Source organism: Pipistrellus hanaki (assembly GCF_964339955.1).
Source record: "Pipistrellus hanaki genome assembly, chromosome: 5".
NCBI lineage: Eukaryota > Metazoa > Chordata > Mammalia > Chiroptera > Vespertilionidae > Pipistrellus > Pipistrellus hanaki.
Genome location: NC_140507.1, coordinates 77,623,964 through 77,645,385, shown reverse-complemented (window position 1 = coordinate 77,645,385; position 21,422 = coordinate 77,623,964). Strand labels below are relative to the sequence as shown.

The 21,422-nt window shown below is 49.5% G+C and overlaps 1 protein-coding gene across 1 annotated transcript in view; it reads left to right on the top strand.

Annotated features, from left to right (window-relative positions):
• LOC311623595 (adhesion G protein-coupled receptor E2-like) overlaps positions 1-21,422 on the top strand; it is a 236,445-nt gene that overhangs the window by 136,288 nt on the left and 78,735 nt on the right. Inside the window, exons 7-8 of the mRNA XM_084885874.1 lie at positions 18,077-18,223; positions 19,017-19,163. Coding sequence (XP_084742000.1) covers positions 18,077-18,223; positions 19,017-19,163 — 294 coding nt within the window. The remainder of the gene's footprint in view (positions 1-18,076; positions 18,224-19,016; positions 19,164-21,422) is intronic.

Genomic DNA, 21,422 nt, shown 5'->3' with positions numbered 1-21,422 from the left:
AATTATAACTCAGTAAAGCTGAAAAATAAGATTCTACTACAAAATTCATCAAGCAAATTAAGATATTTCTATGTTACTCAGTGATTAGAATAAAGAGAGGAGTATGTTGTTAAGACCCAGCCATCTCATTTCATATCCCTGTGGTTCTTTCTCACAGTTGTGTAATATTCCGATCAACTCTATCCAGTTGTGGAGGGAGCATTAAGGTTCCATTAAAGTCATAATGGCCATCGTGTTCCTGGGCTGCCTTAAAGACCATTGGTACGCCCAGACGGTGTAGCTCAGAGACTGAGCATCAACCTATGAACCAGGAGGCCACAGTACAATTTCTGCTCCAGGCACATGTCTGGGTTGTGTGCTTGATCCTCAGTAGGGCTCATGTAAGAGGTAGCCAATTGATGATTTTCTCTCATTAGATTTTCATGCTTCACTCACCAGCCAGGCGTAGGGACCACACCAGTGCATGAATTTTGTGCACTGGACCTCTAGTATAACAAAATCCTATCTAATAAAGAGATAATATACAAATTGACCATCACTCCAACACACAAGATGGCTGCCACAAGATGACCAGCAGGGAGGGCAGTTGTGGGAGATCAGGCCTGCATAGGAGAGCAGTAAGGAGCAATCAGGTCAGCAGGGGAGAGCAGTTAGGAGTGACCAGGCTGACAAGGGAGAGAAGTTAGGGGTGATCAGGTCTGCAGGAGGACAGTTAGGCCTTCAAGGCAAGGCAGTTAGGGGCAATCAGGCCAATAGAAGAGGACAGTTAGGGGCAATCAGGCCTGTAGGGAAGGACAGATAAGGGTTATTGGGTCAGCAGGGAAGTGCAGTTAAGGGCAATCAGGCTGGCAGGGGAGTGGTTAGAGGTGATCAGTCTGGCAGGCAGAAGCAGTTAGGGGCAATCAAGCAGGCAGGCAGGTGAGCAGTTGGGAGCTAGCAGTCCTAATTGTGAGAGGAATCCTAGATGAGAGAGCATGCAGGCTGGGCTGAGGGACACCACCCCTCTGTGCAAGAATTTCATGAACCAGGCCTCTAGTCCAATCTAATAAAGGAGTGATATGCAAATTGACTGTACCTCCACTATGCCCGCAAGCCACGCCCACCAGCCAATCAGGAGAAAGTATGCAAATTAACCTAACCAAGATGTCCATTAATTTGCATATCCAGGCACAGAGCAAAGACTGAAGACAGCCTAGAAGGAAGCCGAGCACTGCAGAAGGGAGCAAAGCTGTGGAGAACAAGCAGTGAGGTGGCCAAGGGAGGAAAGCAAGCAGGGCAGGAAGCAGGACCGGCTGTGGAGAAGCAATGGAAGCAGGTGGGTGGGAAGTAGCAGGGCTGAGAAGAAGGGAGGGAAGCAGGTGGGGCAATGGACAAGGCCGAAGGAAGCCCTATTCTTGCAAGAATCTTCCTGTAATGGGCCTCTAGTATAATATAATATAATATAATTAATATAATGTAATATAATATAATATATGTAATATAATCTTATATAATGAAGATGTAATATGCAAATGGTCGTAACATCATGAAGTGTAATGACAGACCAAATAATGACTGGATCATGGAACAGCAGGAGGGTGGGCAGTGGCTACAAGTGGGTGGCAGAGAATTATAGGAGGGGGCAGGGCAGCAAGCTATGAGGAGGGGTGAGGGAAAGGGTTTGAAGGGAACTACTTGAGGGTGGGACAGCAGGCAGAGAGCTACTGGAGGGTGGCAGTGAGCTACTGGCAAGCTACTGGTGAACAGATTCATATGCAGGGTTACTTATATTATATTATATTATATTATAACATAACATAACATAACATAACATAACATAGCATAACATAACAATATAATAAATGTAATATAACATAACATTATAATATAATATAATATAATATAATATAATATAATATAATATAATATATATAATATAATATATATAATATAATATAATATAATATATATACTATATAAAAGTATACTCTTATTGTTATTGGTTAGATAATCCTGGTCAGCCACTTCCTAGCCTCTGAGGAATCTCAGGCCAGTGGCCCCAGCCCCCGTGCCCATTTCCCATCTGATTAATGGGGACCCCTGTCCCTGCCTCACACTATGTGGAACAGAGGTCACAGGTTGTTCGAGGAGCTGCCAGATGGGTCAGCAGGGCTGGAACTTGAAGGAAGGAGGGGGGGAATGGGGACACTCCAGTGGGGCCAGATCAGGAAGCCTGAGGGGGTTTCCTTCAGGGGTGGCAGCAGCAGGGGTGGGATCGCTCACTGGAACCTGCCCAGTGCAGAGACACAAAGGTGTCAAAGTCCTGCCCTCAGGGCTCATGGTCTTGGGAGGTGCGGGGAGAGGGCAGACAGTGAACAGGGAAGCAGGTAAATTCCATGACAAGATCTGATGAGGTGCTACAGAGAATGGGGAAAGTGGGGGGCAATCAGGGTTGCTGCGGATGGGGGAGGATTACGAATCAGACTTGGGAGATAGGTCAGGGAATGTTTGAACAAAGACATGAAGGGCAGGAGGGAGGGAGCCAGGAGATTATCAGGGCCAGGTGCTCCAGGCAGAGATAGCTGCCCTTGTAAAGGTCAGACACTGAGGTCCAGTGTCCCTGCTGTTTTCCATAAGGAATACAGTAGCCCAGTGACTAAGGTGGCTGAGGAGGGGGCTGAGGGCAGGGAGGTGACAGGGCAGAGTTTACAGAGTTCTCTGCACCACTGGAGGCTTACACTGAGTGAGGTGGGAGCCATGGAGGATTCTTGAGCAAAGGAGGGAGGTACCTTGAGTCAGGCAGTCAGTCCCAGGCACCTTTGAGTCATGTGGAGGGTGGACCAAAAAGGAGCTACATGCTAAACTTTCAAGCTCAGGGAGGCCTGCATGGCAGGCCTTACAAACTCAGGGACATAAAGTAACCACACTGTGTTATTGTCTTAATTTCACTAGTTAATATTAATCATAGAAAGAACAAAGGGAAAGCCAGATATAAGAATGATCATCTGGGCAGCTTTACTCAGAAACTACAGGTTCACACGCTCCTCGGGGAACCACTGTCCATTCCCTGCAGATCACTCCGCTGGGGAAGGGATAGCACAAAGGGAGAGAGGCACGTGCGCAGTGAAGTCAGGTGAAGTGGAGAAGGTGGTCTCCTATCAGTCTAGCGTGGGAACAACGGATTGGCTAGCAGGGGTGGGGATGTTGGACCCTCAAAATCACTTGGTCTGTTCCTGTCAAGGCATTAGGGGTGAGGAAATTAAATGTTTGACCAAATATAGCAGGCTAATTTTTAAGTTGATAAAAATTTTGTATGGCCTGCAAGTGGTCTTATAAATTTCCAAATGGCCCTTGGAAGAAAAAGGTTCCTCATTACTGGGCTAAGGGATGGACCCCGCTAGAAACTCACAAAATGTTAAAAGGATAAAATCCCCAGACAAGGAGTTCTCCCTCTCTCTCTCTCTCTCTCTCTCTCTCTCTCTCTCTCTCTCTCTCTCTCTCTCTCTCTTTCTCTCTCTCTCTCTCTTACTTGTTCTTCTTCTTGTGCTCTCTCTTCTCTGTGACCCACACAAACCCATGTGTTCCTGTGCTTTGCCTCCATAGTGTTAACGTAAAAACATTCAAACATGTGAAGAATTTTTGTGCGTTTACTTGAGCCAAAATGTCAACAATTGCTGGGAAGCAATATCTCAACAGGTTGGGATACTGCTCCAGAGAAAGGCGGTTTCTCGTCTATTTTTATACATTGAAATCAAAGGAAGGGTGGTAGGTGGTTACATGAAATCCATTGGTGATAGATTAGAGAGAAGAAAGCAGAGGGGGGGGGCGGAGAATCCCTGGGATTGGGTAAGAAGTTAAAGGACAGACACAAACTTAGGTGGGTGTAGGACAGCTAACAGTTAACAATTAACATAATAACAATAAAAATGAAGGGATTTTGTGGTAATGTCCTGGTGCATTAGGTTGTGCCCCAAGGGGCCGGGAAAAAGGGAAGTTACAAGTTACCCAGACATTTCAAGGATGTCATCATAGATGCAAAAAGACAGATTGATCGGCTCACTTAAGGTAAAGGTTGACCTTGTCAATGAAGATACTGGCCTAGGAGGTGACTACCCACCATAGTTTAACTAAACTTTTAGTTAAAAGTTTCATTTCAGACCATCCTTTGTGGTGATGTTATATTGAAATTCAGTGAGTCCTACAGAAAACACTATAGTAAGAGGGTTGAATTTTGGAGCCTTTATTTCAAAAGCTGACGACTGCAAAGGGCTAACGCCTCCCCAAACCTCGCAGTCCCAAAGTGAAGTTAAGGGTAAGCTTATAAAAGCAAAAAGAGGGGGAAAACTCTGGGATTGGTGCAGTGAGACCATATCTCCAGGCCTGGCCTGGCATCAGCCCTGACAACTCTGTCTGGGGGTTTTATAGTTTATGGCCTTTCCAAAATGGGAACAATGCTTAAGCAAACAGTCCTGTAAGATGGACAATTAAGAGGGAGCAATGAGCCAAGACAGGTTTGGCTCAGTGGATAGAGCGTCGTCCTGCAGACTGAAAGGTTCCAGGTTCGATTCCTGTTGGGGGCATGTACCTTGGTTGCGGGCACATCTCCAGTGGGGGGTGTCCAAGAGGCAGCTGATCGATGTTTCTCTCTCATCAATGTTTCTGACTCTCTATCCCTCTACCTTCCTCTCTGTAAAAAATCAATATATATATATATATATATATATATATATATAGAGAGAGAGAGAGAGAGAGAGAGAGAGAGAGAGAGAGAGAGAGAGAGAGAGAGAGAGGGAGAGAGAGAAAGAGAGAGAGAGAGAGAGAGAGAGAGAGAGAGAGAGAGAGAGAGAGAGAGGAATGACCGGACCGTAGACCAATAAAAATGTACACCAGATTTCTGTCACAGGCTCAGATTTACAGCCCCCCCCCCCCCAAACCCACTTTTTTTCTAAGTGTCTTATTTTCCATTATTTAAGCAAGCACATTTACAGAAGCTAGAAATAGCATAGTTACTTACCTGGTTTAGTTACATTCTGGCATTAACAGAACAAGGGGAACATCTGTGCTCATAGGGAAACCCTAAAAGGCAGTTCTTACAAAATTTATGGGAATAAAATGGAGTGACTATGGTTCAGATAGAAGGCAAGAGGACAGGATGGAGTCAGTTCTTTCAAAGTCCATTTTTCAGTTACTTTAGGTCTTTGAGTTTGCAAGACTGCCAGGCAGGCCTTCCCTGAGCTTGTCACGTTAGTATGTGGCCCCTTTCATCCACAATAGCCATGTGATCTTAAGCAGCTGCACGGCCCATAGCTGGACTGGACTGGGTTTTAATAAGGAACAGAAGTTCTGGGCAATGACCTTAATTCTGACCCTGCTGAAGACAAGATTGGACTTCTTCCAATGTGAGATGGACAGAGATGGGAACTTTCAGGAGAACCCACTTAACTTTACATGATATTTTCTACACTTTTGCATCCTTGAATAGTTCATTTAAAAGGAAACTGCATTTTGCCAAAACCGGTTTGGCTCAGTGGATAGAGCATCGGCCTGAGGACTGAAAGGTCCCGGGTTTGATTGCGGTCAAGGGCCTGTACCTGGGTTGTGGGCACATCCCCAGTAGGAGGTGTGCAAAAGGCAGCTGATTCTCTCTCATCGATGTTTCTAACTCTCTATCCCTCTCCTTTCCTCTCTGTAAAAAATCAATAAAATAAATATTTTAGAAATATATATAAAAATAAATAAAAGGAAACTACATTTTGATGGTGTAGACAGAAAAAAAACGGCCGCATGCTAACCTGAAAAGCTCAGGGAAGGTCTGCATGGTGGTTTTGAAAACTCAAAGACCTAAAGTTATTGTCAAAGACCGAAGAAACCCAAGCAATGCTTAGAGAAATGGAGTTACACAGCTTTATTACACCGGTGGTCTCAGAGGAGTTGTCTCCAAAGTCTGAGCAAATCAACATGATGGGAGCTCTCCTTTTATCCCCTTTAGTTTCTTTGTCCCCCAAATATGAATGGGACTTGTGGACCTTTTGCATCCAAAAAAATCACTTTTTTTTGCGAAATGACCCCCTTAAAAATCAAATTAACTCCCTGTGGGATATGTGTCTCATGTTGGGAACCAGTGCTCTAAAATTAAAATTTTAACTAAAAGCAGTTTATAGTGTGTAGTCATGTCCTCAAACAGATTCTTCCCAGATAAAGGTCAACCTCTACCTTAACTGAATCTATTATCTTTTTGCATTTAAAATAACATCCTTGTGAAATGTCAGGGTAACTTGTAAGTTCCCTTTTTATGGACCCCTCAGCCAAATGTGCCGGGCACCAGGACAAAAGCCCCATGTGTTGGGATGGGGTCTTGAGACCACATCTAAGGGCCTGGCCTGGCACCAGCACTGATAACCCCCTCTGGGAGGTATGTATTGTTCATGGTTTAGCAGGGGTCCTCAAACTTTTTAAAGTGGGGGCCAGATCACGGTCCCTCAGAGAGCTGGAGGGCCGGACTATATGAACTACTAATTCCTACTGTAACACCTCGGCTGCGCTCACTGCCCAAAAAACCTGGTGGGCCGGATCAGACTCCTCTGCGGGCCGCATGTGGCCCGCGGGCCGTAGTTTGAAGACCCCTGTATGGCCTCTGTAAAATGTGACCATTTAGGTAACAGGTCTTACAAGACCAGATTGTGAAGAAAGGGGCAGTGACTTCATTATAGGTTATCAAGAATGTATATTAGGTCACTGGCACGAATTCAGATTGCTAGCCCCCTAAACATTAGGGTTACATTGGAATTAGCCTTTTAGCCTTCTCAAAGTAACCACAAAGAATGGTCTGAAACAATGGTTCCCAACATTGTTGGGGAGAACATAGCATTCATGAAAGAGAAAAATAAAAGAATGAAAGGACAGTTGAAGAACTGAGAAAGAAATCACTAAGAAATTGTTTTAAAAGAATAACAATGATTTGAAGTGATATGAAAAAATAGCAAATAAAGTTTCAAAACATATAATAGAGAACTGAAATTCATAAATGTCACAATATATATAATGTATATACTAGAGGCCCGGTGCATGAAAATTCATACCCTGAAGTGGGGGTTCCCTCAGCCTGGCCTGCCCCCCCTCACAGTCTGGGAGCCCTCGAGGCGGGAGGTGACTCGGCAATCAGGGAAAGGTGATGCCCCATCACACCTCTGCTGCTGCCACTGCCAGCAGCTCAAGCCTCAGCCAGCCCTGGTTACCTGTGCCTTGGGCCAGTCTTGAGCGGCTCTGTGGGCAAAGGGGACTGGGTGCTGCCATCTTGTAGCTGTGAGCACTGCCATCTTTGAGGGTGGGGCAATCAATTAGCATATTCCCTTCTTATTGACTGTTGATGCAATGGCTCAATTACCATATTTTCTCTTTATTAGATAGGATTATATATATATCAGGCCGCTAGAACCATAAGCAATGCAAAAAATTCACTGTTGGTAACTCATTCTCTAATTGCCCCCTTTAAAAATTAATGTACCCCCTGTGGGATGTATGCCCATGTTGGGAACCACTGCTCTAAAATCAAAATTTTAACTAAAAGCAGTTTATAGTGGGTAGTCATGTCCTAAAACAGATTCTTCCCTGATAAAGGTCAACCTTTATCTAAACTAAGTGTATTGTCTTTTTGCATCTAAGATAACATTCTTGTGAAATGTCAGGGTAACTTGTTAGTTCCCTGTTTTACAGGCCCTTCAGGCACAGCCAAATGCCTGGGAACCTGGACAGAGACCTTAAGTTCCTTCATTGTTATTGTTATCAGGTTCATTGTTGACAGTTAACTATCCTGCACCCACCTAAGTAAAAGAAGTAAGTGTCTATCATTTTACTTTTTATCCAATCCCAGAGGTTTCCCTGCTTTGCTTTCTCCCACCTCCCTCATCTATCACCAATGGATTCCATGTAACCCACTTATGTCTCCTTCTATACAACAAGGTGAAGAACTGCCATTCTCCAGAGCAGTGTTTCTCAAAGTGTGGTACTCGTACCCCCAGGGGTACGGGAAGAGTTTGGTGGGGGTACACGTTGCACCGGAGTTTGGTGGGGATATGCACTGCACCGTGCTTAGCTGTGCCTAATTTTAGGTTCTCATGAGTACGAGGGGTACTCAGCGTTACAAAAATTATAGAAGGGGTACACATATGTCAAAAGTTTGGGAAACACTGCTCCAGAACATCATCCCAATCCCTTGAGATTCTGCTTCCCGGCAATTGTGGACTGTTTGGATCAAATAAACTCACAAAAATTCTAATCAGGTGTGAATGTTTTTACATTAATAATGTTATCACTGACAGACCCTTTTTGTTGCCCTGGGCCTCCATAAACTAAAATAATAACACAAGGAAATGTGTAACACCATGGGTGGTTCCTAGCTGGATAAACCTCAGGGCCACTAGGTGTTAGAGACACATTAGCACCCGGGCAGAGACTTTCTCCTGCCCTGGGCCTCTGCAGAACTGCAGGTTAGCTGTGCCTCCGCTCCCCACCCCCCTAAATGGGGAGCAGAGCCTCATCGCCTCACAGTTGTTTCAGTCACCAGGTTGACATGGACACAGCGCCTGCAGTCAGGCCGGCCCGGAGTAGGCACTTTATAAATAATAGCATATTTTAAAAAGTGCAAGATGGCCCTGGAGACAAGCCAGGCATGTGACTTATTCAAAAAGGAAACAGCTTTCCTATCATGTGATTCTCTGCAGGTTAACAGGCAAGCTCCCCTGAAATGCAAGTTTCCCAGCAGAGGAACCGCGCCCTCTTGCCTGGCCCTATTTACCTGGGAGGAGTGCCAAGAGCCCCAGAATTTGTCAGAAATTGAAATGATGGAGCTGCAGGCCAAGGATCTGAGAGCAGGAGACACAGCTGTAATGTGCGCTGGAAAGGGAAGAAAGGGGGCGCACGCCAGTACCTTTGCACACACACACCCCCACCCCAATCTGTGTTTTTACTCGCTTCCTGTAGGCCTCCAGTTGCCCCACCAGTTCCGGGGAGGGGCCTGGGGCACCCCCAATTGCACACTGTATAAGGGTCAGGAGGCCAAAGGAGGATGCAGAGCTGCCCAGCCTGTGAATACAGAACTGCACTGCCCAGACCATGGGAGGCCCCCACCTCAGCGCCTTTCACATCCTACAGGGTAAGAATTTGGGGCCCCTAATGGAGGGGTAAGAGAGCTCCTGGCAGCACCTCTTTGGTGCCTCCACTCCCTTATCTGCCCACCCCCCACCGAGGAGACATAGGAGACACCGCTGGCAGCTCTGGGGCCTGACATGGAGGAAGCCACATGGTTAGGCTGGAACCAGGGAGCCATGGCACATGGGAGAGCAGCTGGCAGTGCCCGGGTCTGTTCCCCACCCCCAGAGGGATCTCCAAGCTCCCTCCACTTTGGAAGCAGATCCCTAAGAGAGAAAACTGGAGCCAATGGAAGAGAGGGGGGCGAATGGGTGCTGTGACCCCCTCAGGAAGTCACTCTTTTTTTTAATTAATATTTTATTGATTTTTCACAGAGAGGAAGGGAGAGGGATAGAGAGCTAGAAACATTGATGAGAGAGATACACCAACCAGCTGCCTTCCACACACTCCCCACCGGGATGTACCCACAACCATGGTACAAGGTACATGCCCTTGACCAGAATCGAACCTGGGACCCTTGAGTCTGCAGACCATCGCTCTATCCACTAAGCCAAACCGGTTTCGGTGAGGAAGTCACTCTTAACAGAGGGCAGAGAGGGGGCTAGGGAGCTAAGGGGGGGAGGGGCCTTCCACAATGGGATGAAGCCCACATGTCTCCCATTGTGTGGCAGGGGAAGCCCCAGAGAGTCCTCATTTTTCCTCCCCTGGAAGCCAGCAGGGACTCAGCTGTGTGTTGAAGGGCTTTGCCGCTGTGGGTTGAGCCAGAGCTCTGCTGTGACTTGCCCCTTGCCTCCCTTCCTGCCCCACCCAGCGAGGGTCACTCTAAGGCAGCAGTTCTCAACCTGTGGGTGGCGACCACTTTGGGGGTCGAAGGACCCATTCACAAAGGTCGCCTAAGACCATCAGAAAACAAACATTTACATTACAATTCATTAACAGTAGCAACATTACAGTTATGAAGAAGCAACGAAAATAATTTTATGATTGGGGGTCACCACATGAGGAACTGTATTAAAGGGTCGAAGCATTAGGAAGGTTGAGAATGACTGCTCTAAGGGTTATCAAGGCAGCTTGTAGCCTGGGCAACCAGGCAACAAAGAGAGTGAAGAAGTGACATTTGGGGTGCCACTCAGAACTTCCCCAGGCCATAGGGATGGGGATCCCTGTGCGGGCCCATGGTGCCAGGCTTGAGCTGTTTTGTAAAGCTTTATAGAAGCGAGGTGTAATTTCCATAGCATGTAATTCGCCTGTTGCATGATTGCAATTGGATGATTTTTAGTAAATTTTCCCGGTCTGTGTGGAGCTCACCTGCAGGGGGCAATGTGTCAGGGGGCCAAGTCACAGAGCCCCTGATCCTCACTTTCCAGGTCTGTGAAATGGGGCAGAGCAAGACTGGTTTCTACTTACAGGCTGTGCTAAGGGTTGAGTCCTGGTTCACAGTAAGAATTAAGTGAACATTATTGTTGTTGTTGTTGTTGTTGTTAATATTACTATTCACTGGAGAATCTGGCAATGGGCTGGGGGGGGAGGGGTAGTCCATAGCAGGAAGAGCCAGGAGAGAATGCCGGCCCCACCCCTGCCCCAGGGCCCCAGGCAGGATCTGACTGCCCAGGGCTCAGCTAGGGGAATGCACACAGATGGGACTGGGAGCAGGCGACCTGCCCCCTCTCCAGGCTCCTGTTTGGGGGCCTTCCTGGGCCCCAGGTGGGCTCTGGCCCAGCAGCCTCTGTGGTGGGGCAGGAAAGACCAGCTCAGCACAGAGACCCCCTCCCTGCAGGGTCTGGGGAACTTACCCCTCACTTCCATCTTCCCCAGCCCCCTCTCACCAGATTCTCCATAAGCCTTTCCTGGGCTCTGAGCCTCAGTTTGTCCATCTGCAGAATGGACATAAACAGAGCCTCTGTCTCCTTGGGCGGTTGTGAGCATGGACGTCGCCACTGGGGCTTTGGGAGCTGGGGACGATTTGGCCCAGGGCCCGCCCTGCCAGGGAATTTCATTTTGTGGTCTGTCCTATAAAGAGCAAGTGGGTTTCCACCAAAGAGAGAACTAACCAAACCCTGTGGCCAGAGAGGAGAGAGACAGAAAGTCCAGCCTCAGTTTACCTCATCTGTGAGGACCTCAGAGAGGGTGTGGGGGTCTTTGCCCTCTGCTGGCCTGAAGGGTATCAAGATTGGACACTGGGACTGAGTGCTCAGAGGACCCTCCAGTCTGCACCCTTCACAGCTCCTCAAGTTGTGCTCACACTGACTGACCCCAAATCCCCCTGGGAGCCCCTCCATGGGGGACTGGGAGCCCTGAGTTATCCCTTCCTTTGGCCCAGGAGGTGACTCACTCTTGCCCTGTCTCCCTGGCCCCCATCCCTCCACCCGCTGCCCCCATCTGTTCTCCCTGGATTATCTGGGTCTGAACTGCCTCCCCAGAATCTCTGGACCTGTAAGGACTAGTTGAATCCCTCAAGCCCTCCCAACACCCAACTGCTGCCCAGGCACCCTTCCTCCCTCCCTCTCTTCCCCTTCCATTTCTCTATCTGGCTCTCAATCTATCTCTCTGTGTCTCTATCTAATCTCCTCATTTGTATCTCTTCCTTTCTAGGAGTTCCCTATTTCTCTGTCCTACTCTCTAGATCACTGGCTTCTTAACTCTGCCTCTCTGCTTATCTCTCCATTTCTCTCTCTCTCTCTCTCTCTCTCTCTCTCTCTCTCTCTCTCTCTCTCTCTCTCTCTCTGTCTCCTTATTTTCTCTCCATCTGTCTCCTTGTCTCTCTCTGTGGTGTACGGGTCCTCATCTCTAGACCCCCTGCTGACTTAAGGAGAACCCAGGACATGCCCTGGGATGGGGTGCCCCTGAGATGCAGGAAGAGCAGGATTGGGGGACCCATGTAGCTCCACCCCTAACCTGAGCCCCAGCATCTTCCTGTGAGCAGGGAGCCAGGGGGTGAAATGTCACCACGGGGTCCTGAGCTGGTCCTGTGGCTGACAGGTGTGGGTGCAGTGTGCTTGCACCTGTGCCCCTGAGGAGGGGTGTGGCTGGAGCACCTTAGCTTTGGGAGATCTGAGAGGACAGCTGGCCCAACCCCTTCATTTTTACATAAAGAAATGGAAGCAGCAAGCACTCTGACACACCAGGCAGTGCTTGTGTGCTTGACTCTCACACTCTAGGAAAAGAGCCCCCTCCTCATCCCCATTCTACAGAAAGGGAAACTGAGGCACTGACCAGGGTCTGGGAGTAGAGCCAAGGCCACCTGGCTCCAGTATGTCTCCTGAACTGCTGCCCACAGGTCAGCAGAAGCCAAGTCCCCTGCCAGGCTCGGCCCCTCCCATCCCTCAGTGCCTGGAAGCCCCCCTCAGGCGAGGGGTGCGGACCCTCTGGCCAGGGCACTGGAGGCCAGGGAGGGGCCACCGGCCACTCTCTCCTTGAGCAATGGACAGAGCCCGAGCCTGGAGGGGGGAGCAGCCCCTTCCCTCAGATGTGTCCCCCTCAGGCCTCCCTCCCTGTTCTGTGCCCCCCTGACTCCCATCTCTCTGTTCCAGCCCTGTGTGTCTTGCTGATTCTGTTGGAAGAAGGACCCCAGAGCGCCAGGGGTGAGTCTGCTGGGAGTAACTCCGTCCACAGCCAGAGTCCCATCCCCCACCTGCACCTCTCAGCCCAGGCAGGGAAAGGCCTGCTGCAGGGGAAGCTCAGGGTTGCCCCTCCCAAGTCCCCTCCCAGCCTCTGGCTCACCCTCATCTCCTGACCTTGGTCTCTGTCCCACAGCCTCTGCGTGTACCCAGAAGTGCCCTCCAAACTCCTCATGTATCAATGGCACTTTCTGTCGCTGTAACCCAGGATTCCAATCTCTATCTGGAAAGACTGAAGTCAGCCGAGCGGATATTTGTGAAGGTACAAAGGCTTGGGTGGTGGAGAGCTACATGGCGATGGAATGGTGGTTGGTGGCCTCAGCCTTTGTGCTCAGACCATCATGAAGCACAGAGAAAAGAGAAAGAAAAAGACATGAAGGTGGAAAATGAGAAGTGAATGAACATGGCTTCATACAGAGGGAGAAGCTGGGTCTCTAGGAGCCTGGAACCTGTGCCTCAGTTTACCCTTCCAGAACGGGGGAGCGGGATGCAGAGCTTCCACCCACCCACCACTTCAGCACTTGCTCCTGGATCCAAATCCAGGGGACAGGCAGAACAGAGCCAATTGGGTGGGTTTCAGGAGTGGCTTGCTCCAGCTGCAGCAGTGTTGCCTGAGTCTAATTATTTCCCAAAAGACACTGACTCCATGCTGGGTATGGGACCAGGCTCTCTGCCCTGAGGGCACTCATGGCTTTGGGAGGTGACCCTTTACCCTGTTTTATTCCAGACATTGACGAATGTAAACAACCCGCAAAAGTAACCTGTGGAAACGCCGCAGACTGCCGTAACACGAAGGGGAGCTACTACTGCACATGCAGACCAGGATACAGGCTTCTTTCTCGGGGAGTAGAGTTCCGTAATGCGAGCGAGAACACATGTCAAGGTAAGAATGACCTGCACCTTCTGTCTCCCCGCCCATGAGGTTTGGAGTCCCCAGAGCCATTCCTGCAGCACACAGGGTGCCGGGCCCTGGTCCAAGGTGCAGCCCCCAGGTCTGAGTGGGGACAAGTGTGCCTGTGCCTGTTCCACTAGCACAGAGAGGCGGGTGGCCTTTGAACCAGCACCCAAGTCCTGGTACAGCTACCTGACAGCTGGGCATGCAGCACCAGCCAGGACAATTATTCAGAAATCGCCGATAATATTATTGTGGTTTTGTGTTTAAAAAAGCAACAAAACCTATTTTTTTACAAATAAACACAAAAGTAGCTGTATGACCTTGGACACGTTCCTCACTGCTCTGTGCCTCAGTTTGCCCATCTGTAAAAGGGAGTGACAATGCTGGGAAAGTATATGTGATCATAGAGCACAACACAGTGGAGGCTGTTGGGTTTTTGGACTACATTCATTCTTTCTCTTTACATTTTATCTTTATTGTTGAAAGTATTACATAAGTGCCCTTTTCCACCATTGACCTCTTCCAGCCCGCCACACTCCCCACCCCCCTCGCCCTCCAGGTCCTCACCACCTCATGGTCTGTGTCCCCAGATTATGTTCATGCGTAACTCCATTGGTTGATCTCTTTCCACCCACCTCCCCTGCCTTCCTTCTGAGGTTCAACAGTCTAAACCAGTGATTCCCAAAGTGGTCTATATCGACCCCCAGGGGTCTATGACAACCTGCAAGGGGTCTACGTCAGCGAAAAAAAAATTTGGGGGTCCATGAAATGAAAATGGGGGTCCACGATAGTGGATCTCAACATACACTGATAGTACCTATTTACTTACATCATATTATCTTATAATATAAAAACATATAAATTATTTATAAAAGTACCTATGAAGTAAAAAATTTATTATATATCTCTATAAAATTGTGTAAGTTGTAGGATAAAAACCTGCACATAATGATATACCAGTATCATCTTGTTACAAGCATACGCGCAGTAAACATTCTTGCCAATTTTTGTCTCAAAGCTTCGCGAACTTGCACCGACTTGTTCAATTCGTCACTCTATAAATATGAATGTGAGAAAAATACGTTCATTCGTTTCCTGAATCTTGAATAGGAAAGTGCTGAGAAAATATTTTAAAAAATATAAACTGGTAGTTTATCATACAAATTATAGTGAATCAGTGTTATTTTGTTTGAGAATGCCAGAGAAAAGTAGGTACATTATTTTTTATTAAATTTTAACACTAAACTTCACTACAGTTAGAAATTTACAAAAAAATCAATATCAGGTAAGTAGGGGGTCTACCCAAAACCGAAAAACATGGCAAGGGGTCTACGGCACAAACAAGTTTGGGAACCTCTGGTCTAAATCATGCTTCTATGTCTCCAGGTCTATTTTTGTTCATTTTTTGTCTGAGATTTTGGTGCCTATAGTTCCTTCTAGGACTTTTACGGTTTTACATCTTGCATTTTAGTCTTTTATCCATTTTGAGTTTATTCTTGTGTATGGTGTAAGTTGGTAGTCTAGCTTCGTTTTTTTGTATGTGCCTGTCCAGTTTTCCCAACACCATTTATTGAAGAGACCGTCACTGCTCCATTGTATGCTCTTGTAACACAGTGCTCCCTCCTCGCCCAGCTCTCCTCCTCTCACAACCTCCCCCTTCCTGCCTGTCTCTAGTTGTTTACTTTCTTCCTGTTATAAGTCACATCCTCCGCTGGACCTCACTTGGTAATTCCAGTGAATGTTCTAACTTAGTTGTATTTCCAATCTGGCTCTGGGATGAGGTGTCCCACAGGTCTGCCTATCTGGCAGCCATTTCTTCTCCCCTTCTGACTTCATACACCCTCTCTGAGTTGGACATCACAGGGGACCATGCCCCAGGGTGGCTGCTCAGAGAATAGCTGACCTGGCCCATCCCCTCACCAGAGACCCAGGAGGAGCAGGCCTGTACTCATCACCAGGTTCGGCTCACTTTGCAGGGGAGCCAGAAAGGGGTTTCAGGCATCCGCAGGTAGATGGAGCCAGCAGTGGTCAGGCAGAACCAGGACTCACACAGAGAGAGGAGCAGGAGGCTGAGCGGGGAATCCTGGAGGCTCTGAGCAGGGTCCACAGGCCCGGACTGCTGGGACAGAAGAGCCTGAAACCAGGTGTCATCAGGGACCATTGCCACAGCCTCAATCCTCTCCTGAGGAGATCAACCCAGAGGCCATGGGGCCCATACCAGTGTGGGACTGAAGACGGAAGCTTAGCCCCTCTGACCAGGCCCACAGGTCTGTGTCCCTGGTGGGAGTACAAGGAGCCAGATGACAGACACTCCTGCAACTCTTCACCCATCGGCCCCTGTGCCCCTCTCCAGGCACCCAGCCCTAGCCCACATGGCCTTGCTCACATGTGAATTCTCATCACTCCCTGCCAGTCCCGGGGATGCCTTCAGGGGGGTCAGAAGGGACACCTTCCCACCCCAAGACTGCATGGCTGGACATGACACCCACTGCCCTCATGGCCTGGCACCCGCTGTCGAGGTGGCCCTGGCCTGCCTGGCATCATGTTCACGTTCTGGGCCCCGGCCTAAAAGCCTTGTCCGCGAGGGGTCAGGCTCAGGGCTGGTTCTCGGTCCCCCTCCATGGGCTGGAGTCTCAGAAGTCGTGTGGATGGGAGAGTGCTGTCTCAGCAGAAACACCAGGATCCAAGGAGAGCTCAGCCAACAGCACCCCCGGAGGAGTCAGGATCAAGGCCACCGAAAGGAGCCTGCTCAGGCCCGTAGCACCTCTCCCGCACTTGGTCCCAGGGAGGCCCGGCCCGGCCTTAGCCCGAGTCCTCAGGCTGGCACCCAGGTGGCGGTGCTGCCCCTGCCCTAGCTGGGAGCTGCCCGGGGAGGAGGTGATGGTAGAGAGAGTTCGAGGGAGGATGTAGGCCGCTTCTGGCCACATCTGGACAACAGAGCATCTAGGCCACCATCCTTACCCACAGGATACCTTCATGTGAACTAGAAAAGGCACCACTCAGCTGGCAGGAGGCAGTGAGACCTTCCAGATGCTTCCATGGCAGGAAACATGGCTGACTTCCAGGCTTGAAGGCTGCCCATGGCTGCAGGCATCCACCACACTGTTGCAGACATGGACGAATGTCTGAACCCTGGAATCTGTAAAAGCCGAAGTAACGCTACACCTGCATGTACCTGCCAGGATTTGAGCCGAACTCGGAGGACCCGAAGCTGTGCAGAGGTAGAGGCCCGGCAGGAGGCCGTGAGGCTGGACTGGATGGAGTGCTGAAGGATCCAATGCAGGTCCTGCAGCCCCAGGAGACAGGAGAAGATTCTCAGGTTTCTGAAATGCCGAAGGCCTAACGAGACTCTGGCTAAGGAATTGCCTCCCTGAAAGGTCCTGTCACAGAGCAGGTGGTGGCAGGGTCTTTTGGGCCTGGAGTTTCTTTCTAGAGTCCCTGTGAGCACCCCAACCCTTCCTTTCCTCATCTTTCCTTGTCGTGGTGAAGGTGCCCCTCTCATCCCCTGATGGCATCCCCCGGACTGGCAGGAAGTGATGACAAGTCCCATGTGAGTTAGGCCAGAGGTGCGACTTCTGGTTCCCAGAAGAGGACCCAGAGCAGCCCTCAGGAGGGAGTAGGCAGGAGTCCTTGGTCAGGAAGTTCAGCCCTCATGACTCAGTTTCCGTCCTGGATTTGCCACCTATAAACTGGACACTATGGTCCCTGTCATGTCCATAATGAGGCCACCATAATGTGCTTTGAAGAAGTTGAAGGTCACCATGTGGTGGCATGTGTACTAATGGTGGGATCCTCAGGCAATGAGATGGAGGTGCAGGGAGGGCCTCAAGCTCTAGCTTTGTCCTCAGGTGTGAATGAATGTACCTGGGCAAATACCCTGCCACAGACCTGGCCAATGGGGTTTAGTGGTTGTGCATCTATTCATGAACCAAGAGGTCACTGATTCAACTCCTGGTCAGGGCACATGACCAGGTGGTGGGCTCCATTCCCAGTAGAGGGTGTACAAGAAACAGCCAATAGAAGTTTCTATCTCTCTGTTCTTCTCTCTTCCTCTCTCCGTAAAATAAAAATATATAGTTTTTTAGAAAACACACACACAAAAATCCCTGCAACAAATCCACCCAATACAACAACACCTCAGATGGCTATGAGTGCTGTGTTAGAAGTCCATCACAGGTCCTCCCCAGTCCATCCTGGGGGCACAGCTTTGGGGTGGCACTTGTACACACACAGTCCTTCCCTGTCCACCTTGCAGGTGGGATCTGAGCTTATGGTGCTTTTACAGTGGAAATGTCAGCACAACTTTGTACATGTCAGGCTGGGAGGGTTTTAGGCAGGGTTTAATAGAGTATCCTCAATGTAATTTGAGAGAATGGGCAGGAGCATTGCTCGCAGGGAGTGGAGAAATGGCCTGACACTGTCTCTGGTTTGTCCTCAGATGTGAATGAATGCACCTCGGGGCAAAACCCCTGCCACAAAACCACCCAATGCATCAACACCATGGGCAGCTATCGGTGCCGCTACTGCCCTGGCTGGAAGCCAGTTCCTAGGTCCCCCAATGGCCCAAACAACACTGTCTGTGAAGGTTCGGAGTTCAGATCCCATCAGGGAACCACATCTTCTTTACTTGGCTGAGCCATGTTAGAGGCCGCTGCCATAAGCAGCTTTGGCAGAGAAGGGGCAGCACTGTCAGCAATGGTGTGTGCCCAAGGCAGGCAGTGAGGAGGGGCAACCTGGACCTGGTAGGGCTGAGCATCACATTCTGTTCTAATAAGGACGGGAGTGCAGCTCCGGGCGCAGCGGTGCCACAGCCCACAGCCCACAGCCCACAGCCTCACACGTGGGAGCATATCGGTGTGGCAGCCTCCTTGGTTAGAGGTCCATCACAGGCCCAGCCCAGTCCATCCTGCTCTGACCACCTTGCAGGGCCGCTCTGAGTGGAAAATGTCACCACAAGTTTGAATCCTGTCAGGCTAGGTCCTGGTAAGCAGGGTGTTGTGGGGTGTCCTCGGTGTGATCTGCTAAGGGGTTTAAGAGAAGGGGCAGGAGCAGAAACCGGTTTGGCTCATGGATAGAGTGTCGGTCTGCAGACTGAAGGGTCCCATGTTCGATTCCGGTCAAGGGCATGTACGTTGATTGTGGTCACATCCCTGGTAGGAGGTGTACAGGAGGCAGCTGATCGATGTTTCTATCTCATTGGTGTTTCTAGCTCTATATCCCTCTCCCCTCCTAGCTGTGAAAAATCAATAAAATATATTCAAAGAAAGAGAGAGAGAGAGAGAGAGAGAGAGAGAGAGAGAGAGAGAGAGAGAAGAAGCAGGAAAAATGAGAGCAGGAAGTAGAGGAAGGGCCTGAAACTCTCTATGGTTTCTCCTCAGATGTGGATGAATGCACCTCCAGGCAGAACGCCTGCCACCCATCCACCCAATGCCTCAACACCGTGGGCAGCTATGAGTGCCGCTGCCACCCTGGCTGGATGCCGGTTCCTGGGTCCCCCAATGGCCCAAACAACACTGTCTGTGAAGGTTCGGAGTTCAGATCCCACATTCCCCTGAATCCACAACTCAAACCACCTGATCACATGTTCACGGGCAGCCACACAAACCCAGCACAATGAATGCTGGAGGCACCTGCTGGGCCAGGCTTCCCTTCTCTGAGACTAAATGGGAAGAGATCTGGGGTCCTGCAGAAGGAGCTGGGGTGCCAAGGGGAAGGCTCCTGGGGGACCCCAGGCAGCAGCTAATTACTCATTAGAAGAAAGGTGTTTAATAGCTCACAACCTGCACCTCTGTGTGGGGCTCACCTGCTGTGTGTCAGGTCTCGGCCTACTTCCCATAACCCCTGCGTCCCCCATTCAGGGGTGTGCAGTCAGCACGTGTCATAAACTCCAGCCAAGGTGTAGGGAGAAGGGGTTGGGGCACAGAGAGGAGAGGGGCTCAGAGTCCTAAATAAACAGAGGACTACTCAGTATGAAGATAGCTGGTCTGACCCCAGGCCCAACCTAATGGACTGCTGTCCTGTCCCCTGCAGAGATCTCCTTCCCTAACTGGACCACACCCCCTGGAATCAAGAGCCAGGTGAGTGACTCCAGCTGGCAATAGAAGGCAAGATCCCTCCACTCAGCCCACCCTCCACCCATTGCACCACACTCCCCCACCCACACATGAGGGCCTCTAAGGCCTCATCTCTATCCCCAGAGTCTCTCTCACTTCTTTGAAAAAGTCCAAGAGCTGCTCAGAGACTTCAAGCCTGCTTCGGTCAAGAACACCATCCAGGTAAGGACAGGACCCAGGGAAGGCAGGTGGAGGCATCCCATAGAGACCCGAGGACGCCTTGGTCTAGAAGGAGACTGACCCCAACACCAATGGTGCCATGTTGTGAGGCCCCACTCTCCCAGGGTGGGTGGGAAGAGCATACTATGTATTTTTACTCTCTGTTAGACCCACTAACACCTTTCCTCCTGTTTCTGGCCACTGGAATTGCATAGTAGTAGTCTTGACCAGGGTTTGACCTCTGAGTGGCGATTGCACTAGCAAAGACCCAGGGAATCCCATCTGATACCACCTTTGTCCCCAAATGGACAGGCTCTAGGGTCTGTTCTCAGAAGCTGAGCATCAGAGTCTACCTAAAGCTTTTGTTGTGCAAGATCCATTGGTTCTGTGTTTCCATTCCCTCCAAGGGCGTCATACAGGAGGTGGATAATCTGCTGGAGACCCCAGGGGACCTGCTTACCCTGCCTCGTTCAGAGCAGCACTGTGTGGCTGCTAACCTGCTCACTGGCCAGGAGCATGTCCTGAGAGAGCTGAGCAAGGACTTGCCCATTGGTCCACAGAACTTCACGGCAGATGCAGGAACAGGCAAGTAACCCTGTTTGCCCAAAGGCTCTGCTCTGCCTGCTCATTCCTCTCCCATCACACTAGAGCTGAGTGATCACACTTGTACCTCCCTATTACTCTTATAAACATCTATATATAGTATGAAGAGATAATATGCAAATTTGATCAGGATGCCATAATGGATCACAACTGGACCATTAGCATATTAGCTCTCCTATGTGTGCCACGGGGCATTGCTGCAGAGATGGGGCATTGCTCAGGAGACAAGATGGAAGTGGGCAGGTGCCAGGAGAAGGCTGGAACAGCCTGAGGCAACTCGAGGGTGGGTGACACCATGGGAAAAGGCAGAAGGGAAAAGGTGAGAAGGCTGGGGCATGCATGAGAAGGCAGAAGTTAGACAGGGTGATCAGGCCAGGAAGGGAGAGCATGTAGGCAGTTAGGGCAATCAGGCCAGGATAGAAAAGCAGATAGGCAGTTAAGGGGATCAGGCCAGGAGGGGAGAGCAGATAGCGACATCAGGCAGGCAGACAGGTGAGCGGTTAGGGGCCAGTGGTTCCAGATTACTAAGTAAACTTAACTGATGATGTAAAAGATGTGGAAAACTACAGGACACTGAAAAAGAGATAGAGGAAGATGTAAACAGATGGAAGAACATACCATGTTCATGCATTGGTAGACTCTACATCATTAAAATGTCCAAACTACTCAAAGCAATGTATAGACTCAATGCACTTCAACATTAAAACACAGATAGCAAATTTTACAGACTTAGAAAGTACACTCCAAAACTCATCTGGAATTGAAAATAAATAAATAAATAAAAAGATCTCGAATAGCCTCAGCAATCCTGAGAAAGAAGATCAAAGTAGGTGGCATCTCAATACCAGAGTTTGAGCTGTATTACAATGCCACTATTCTCAAAACAAACTAGTACTAGCACTAGACCAA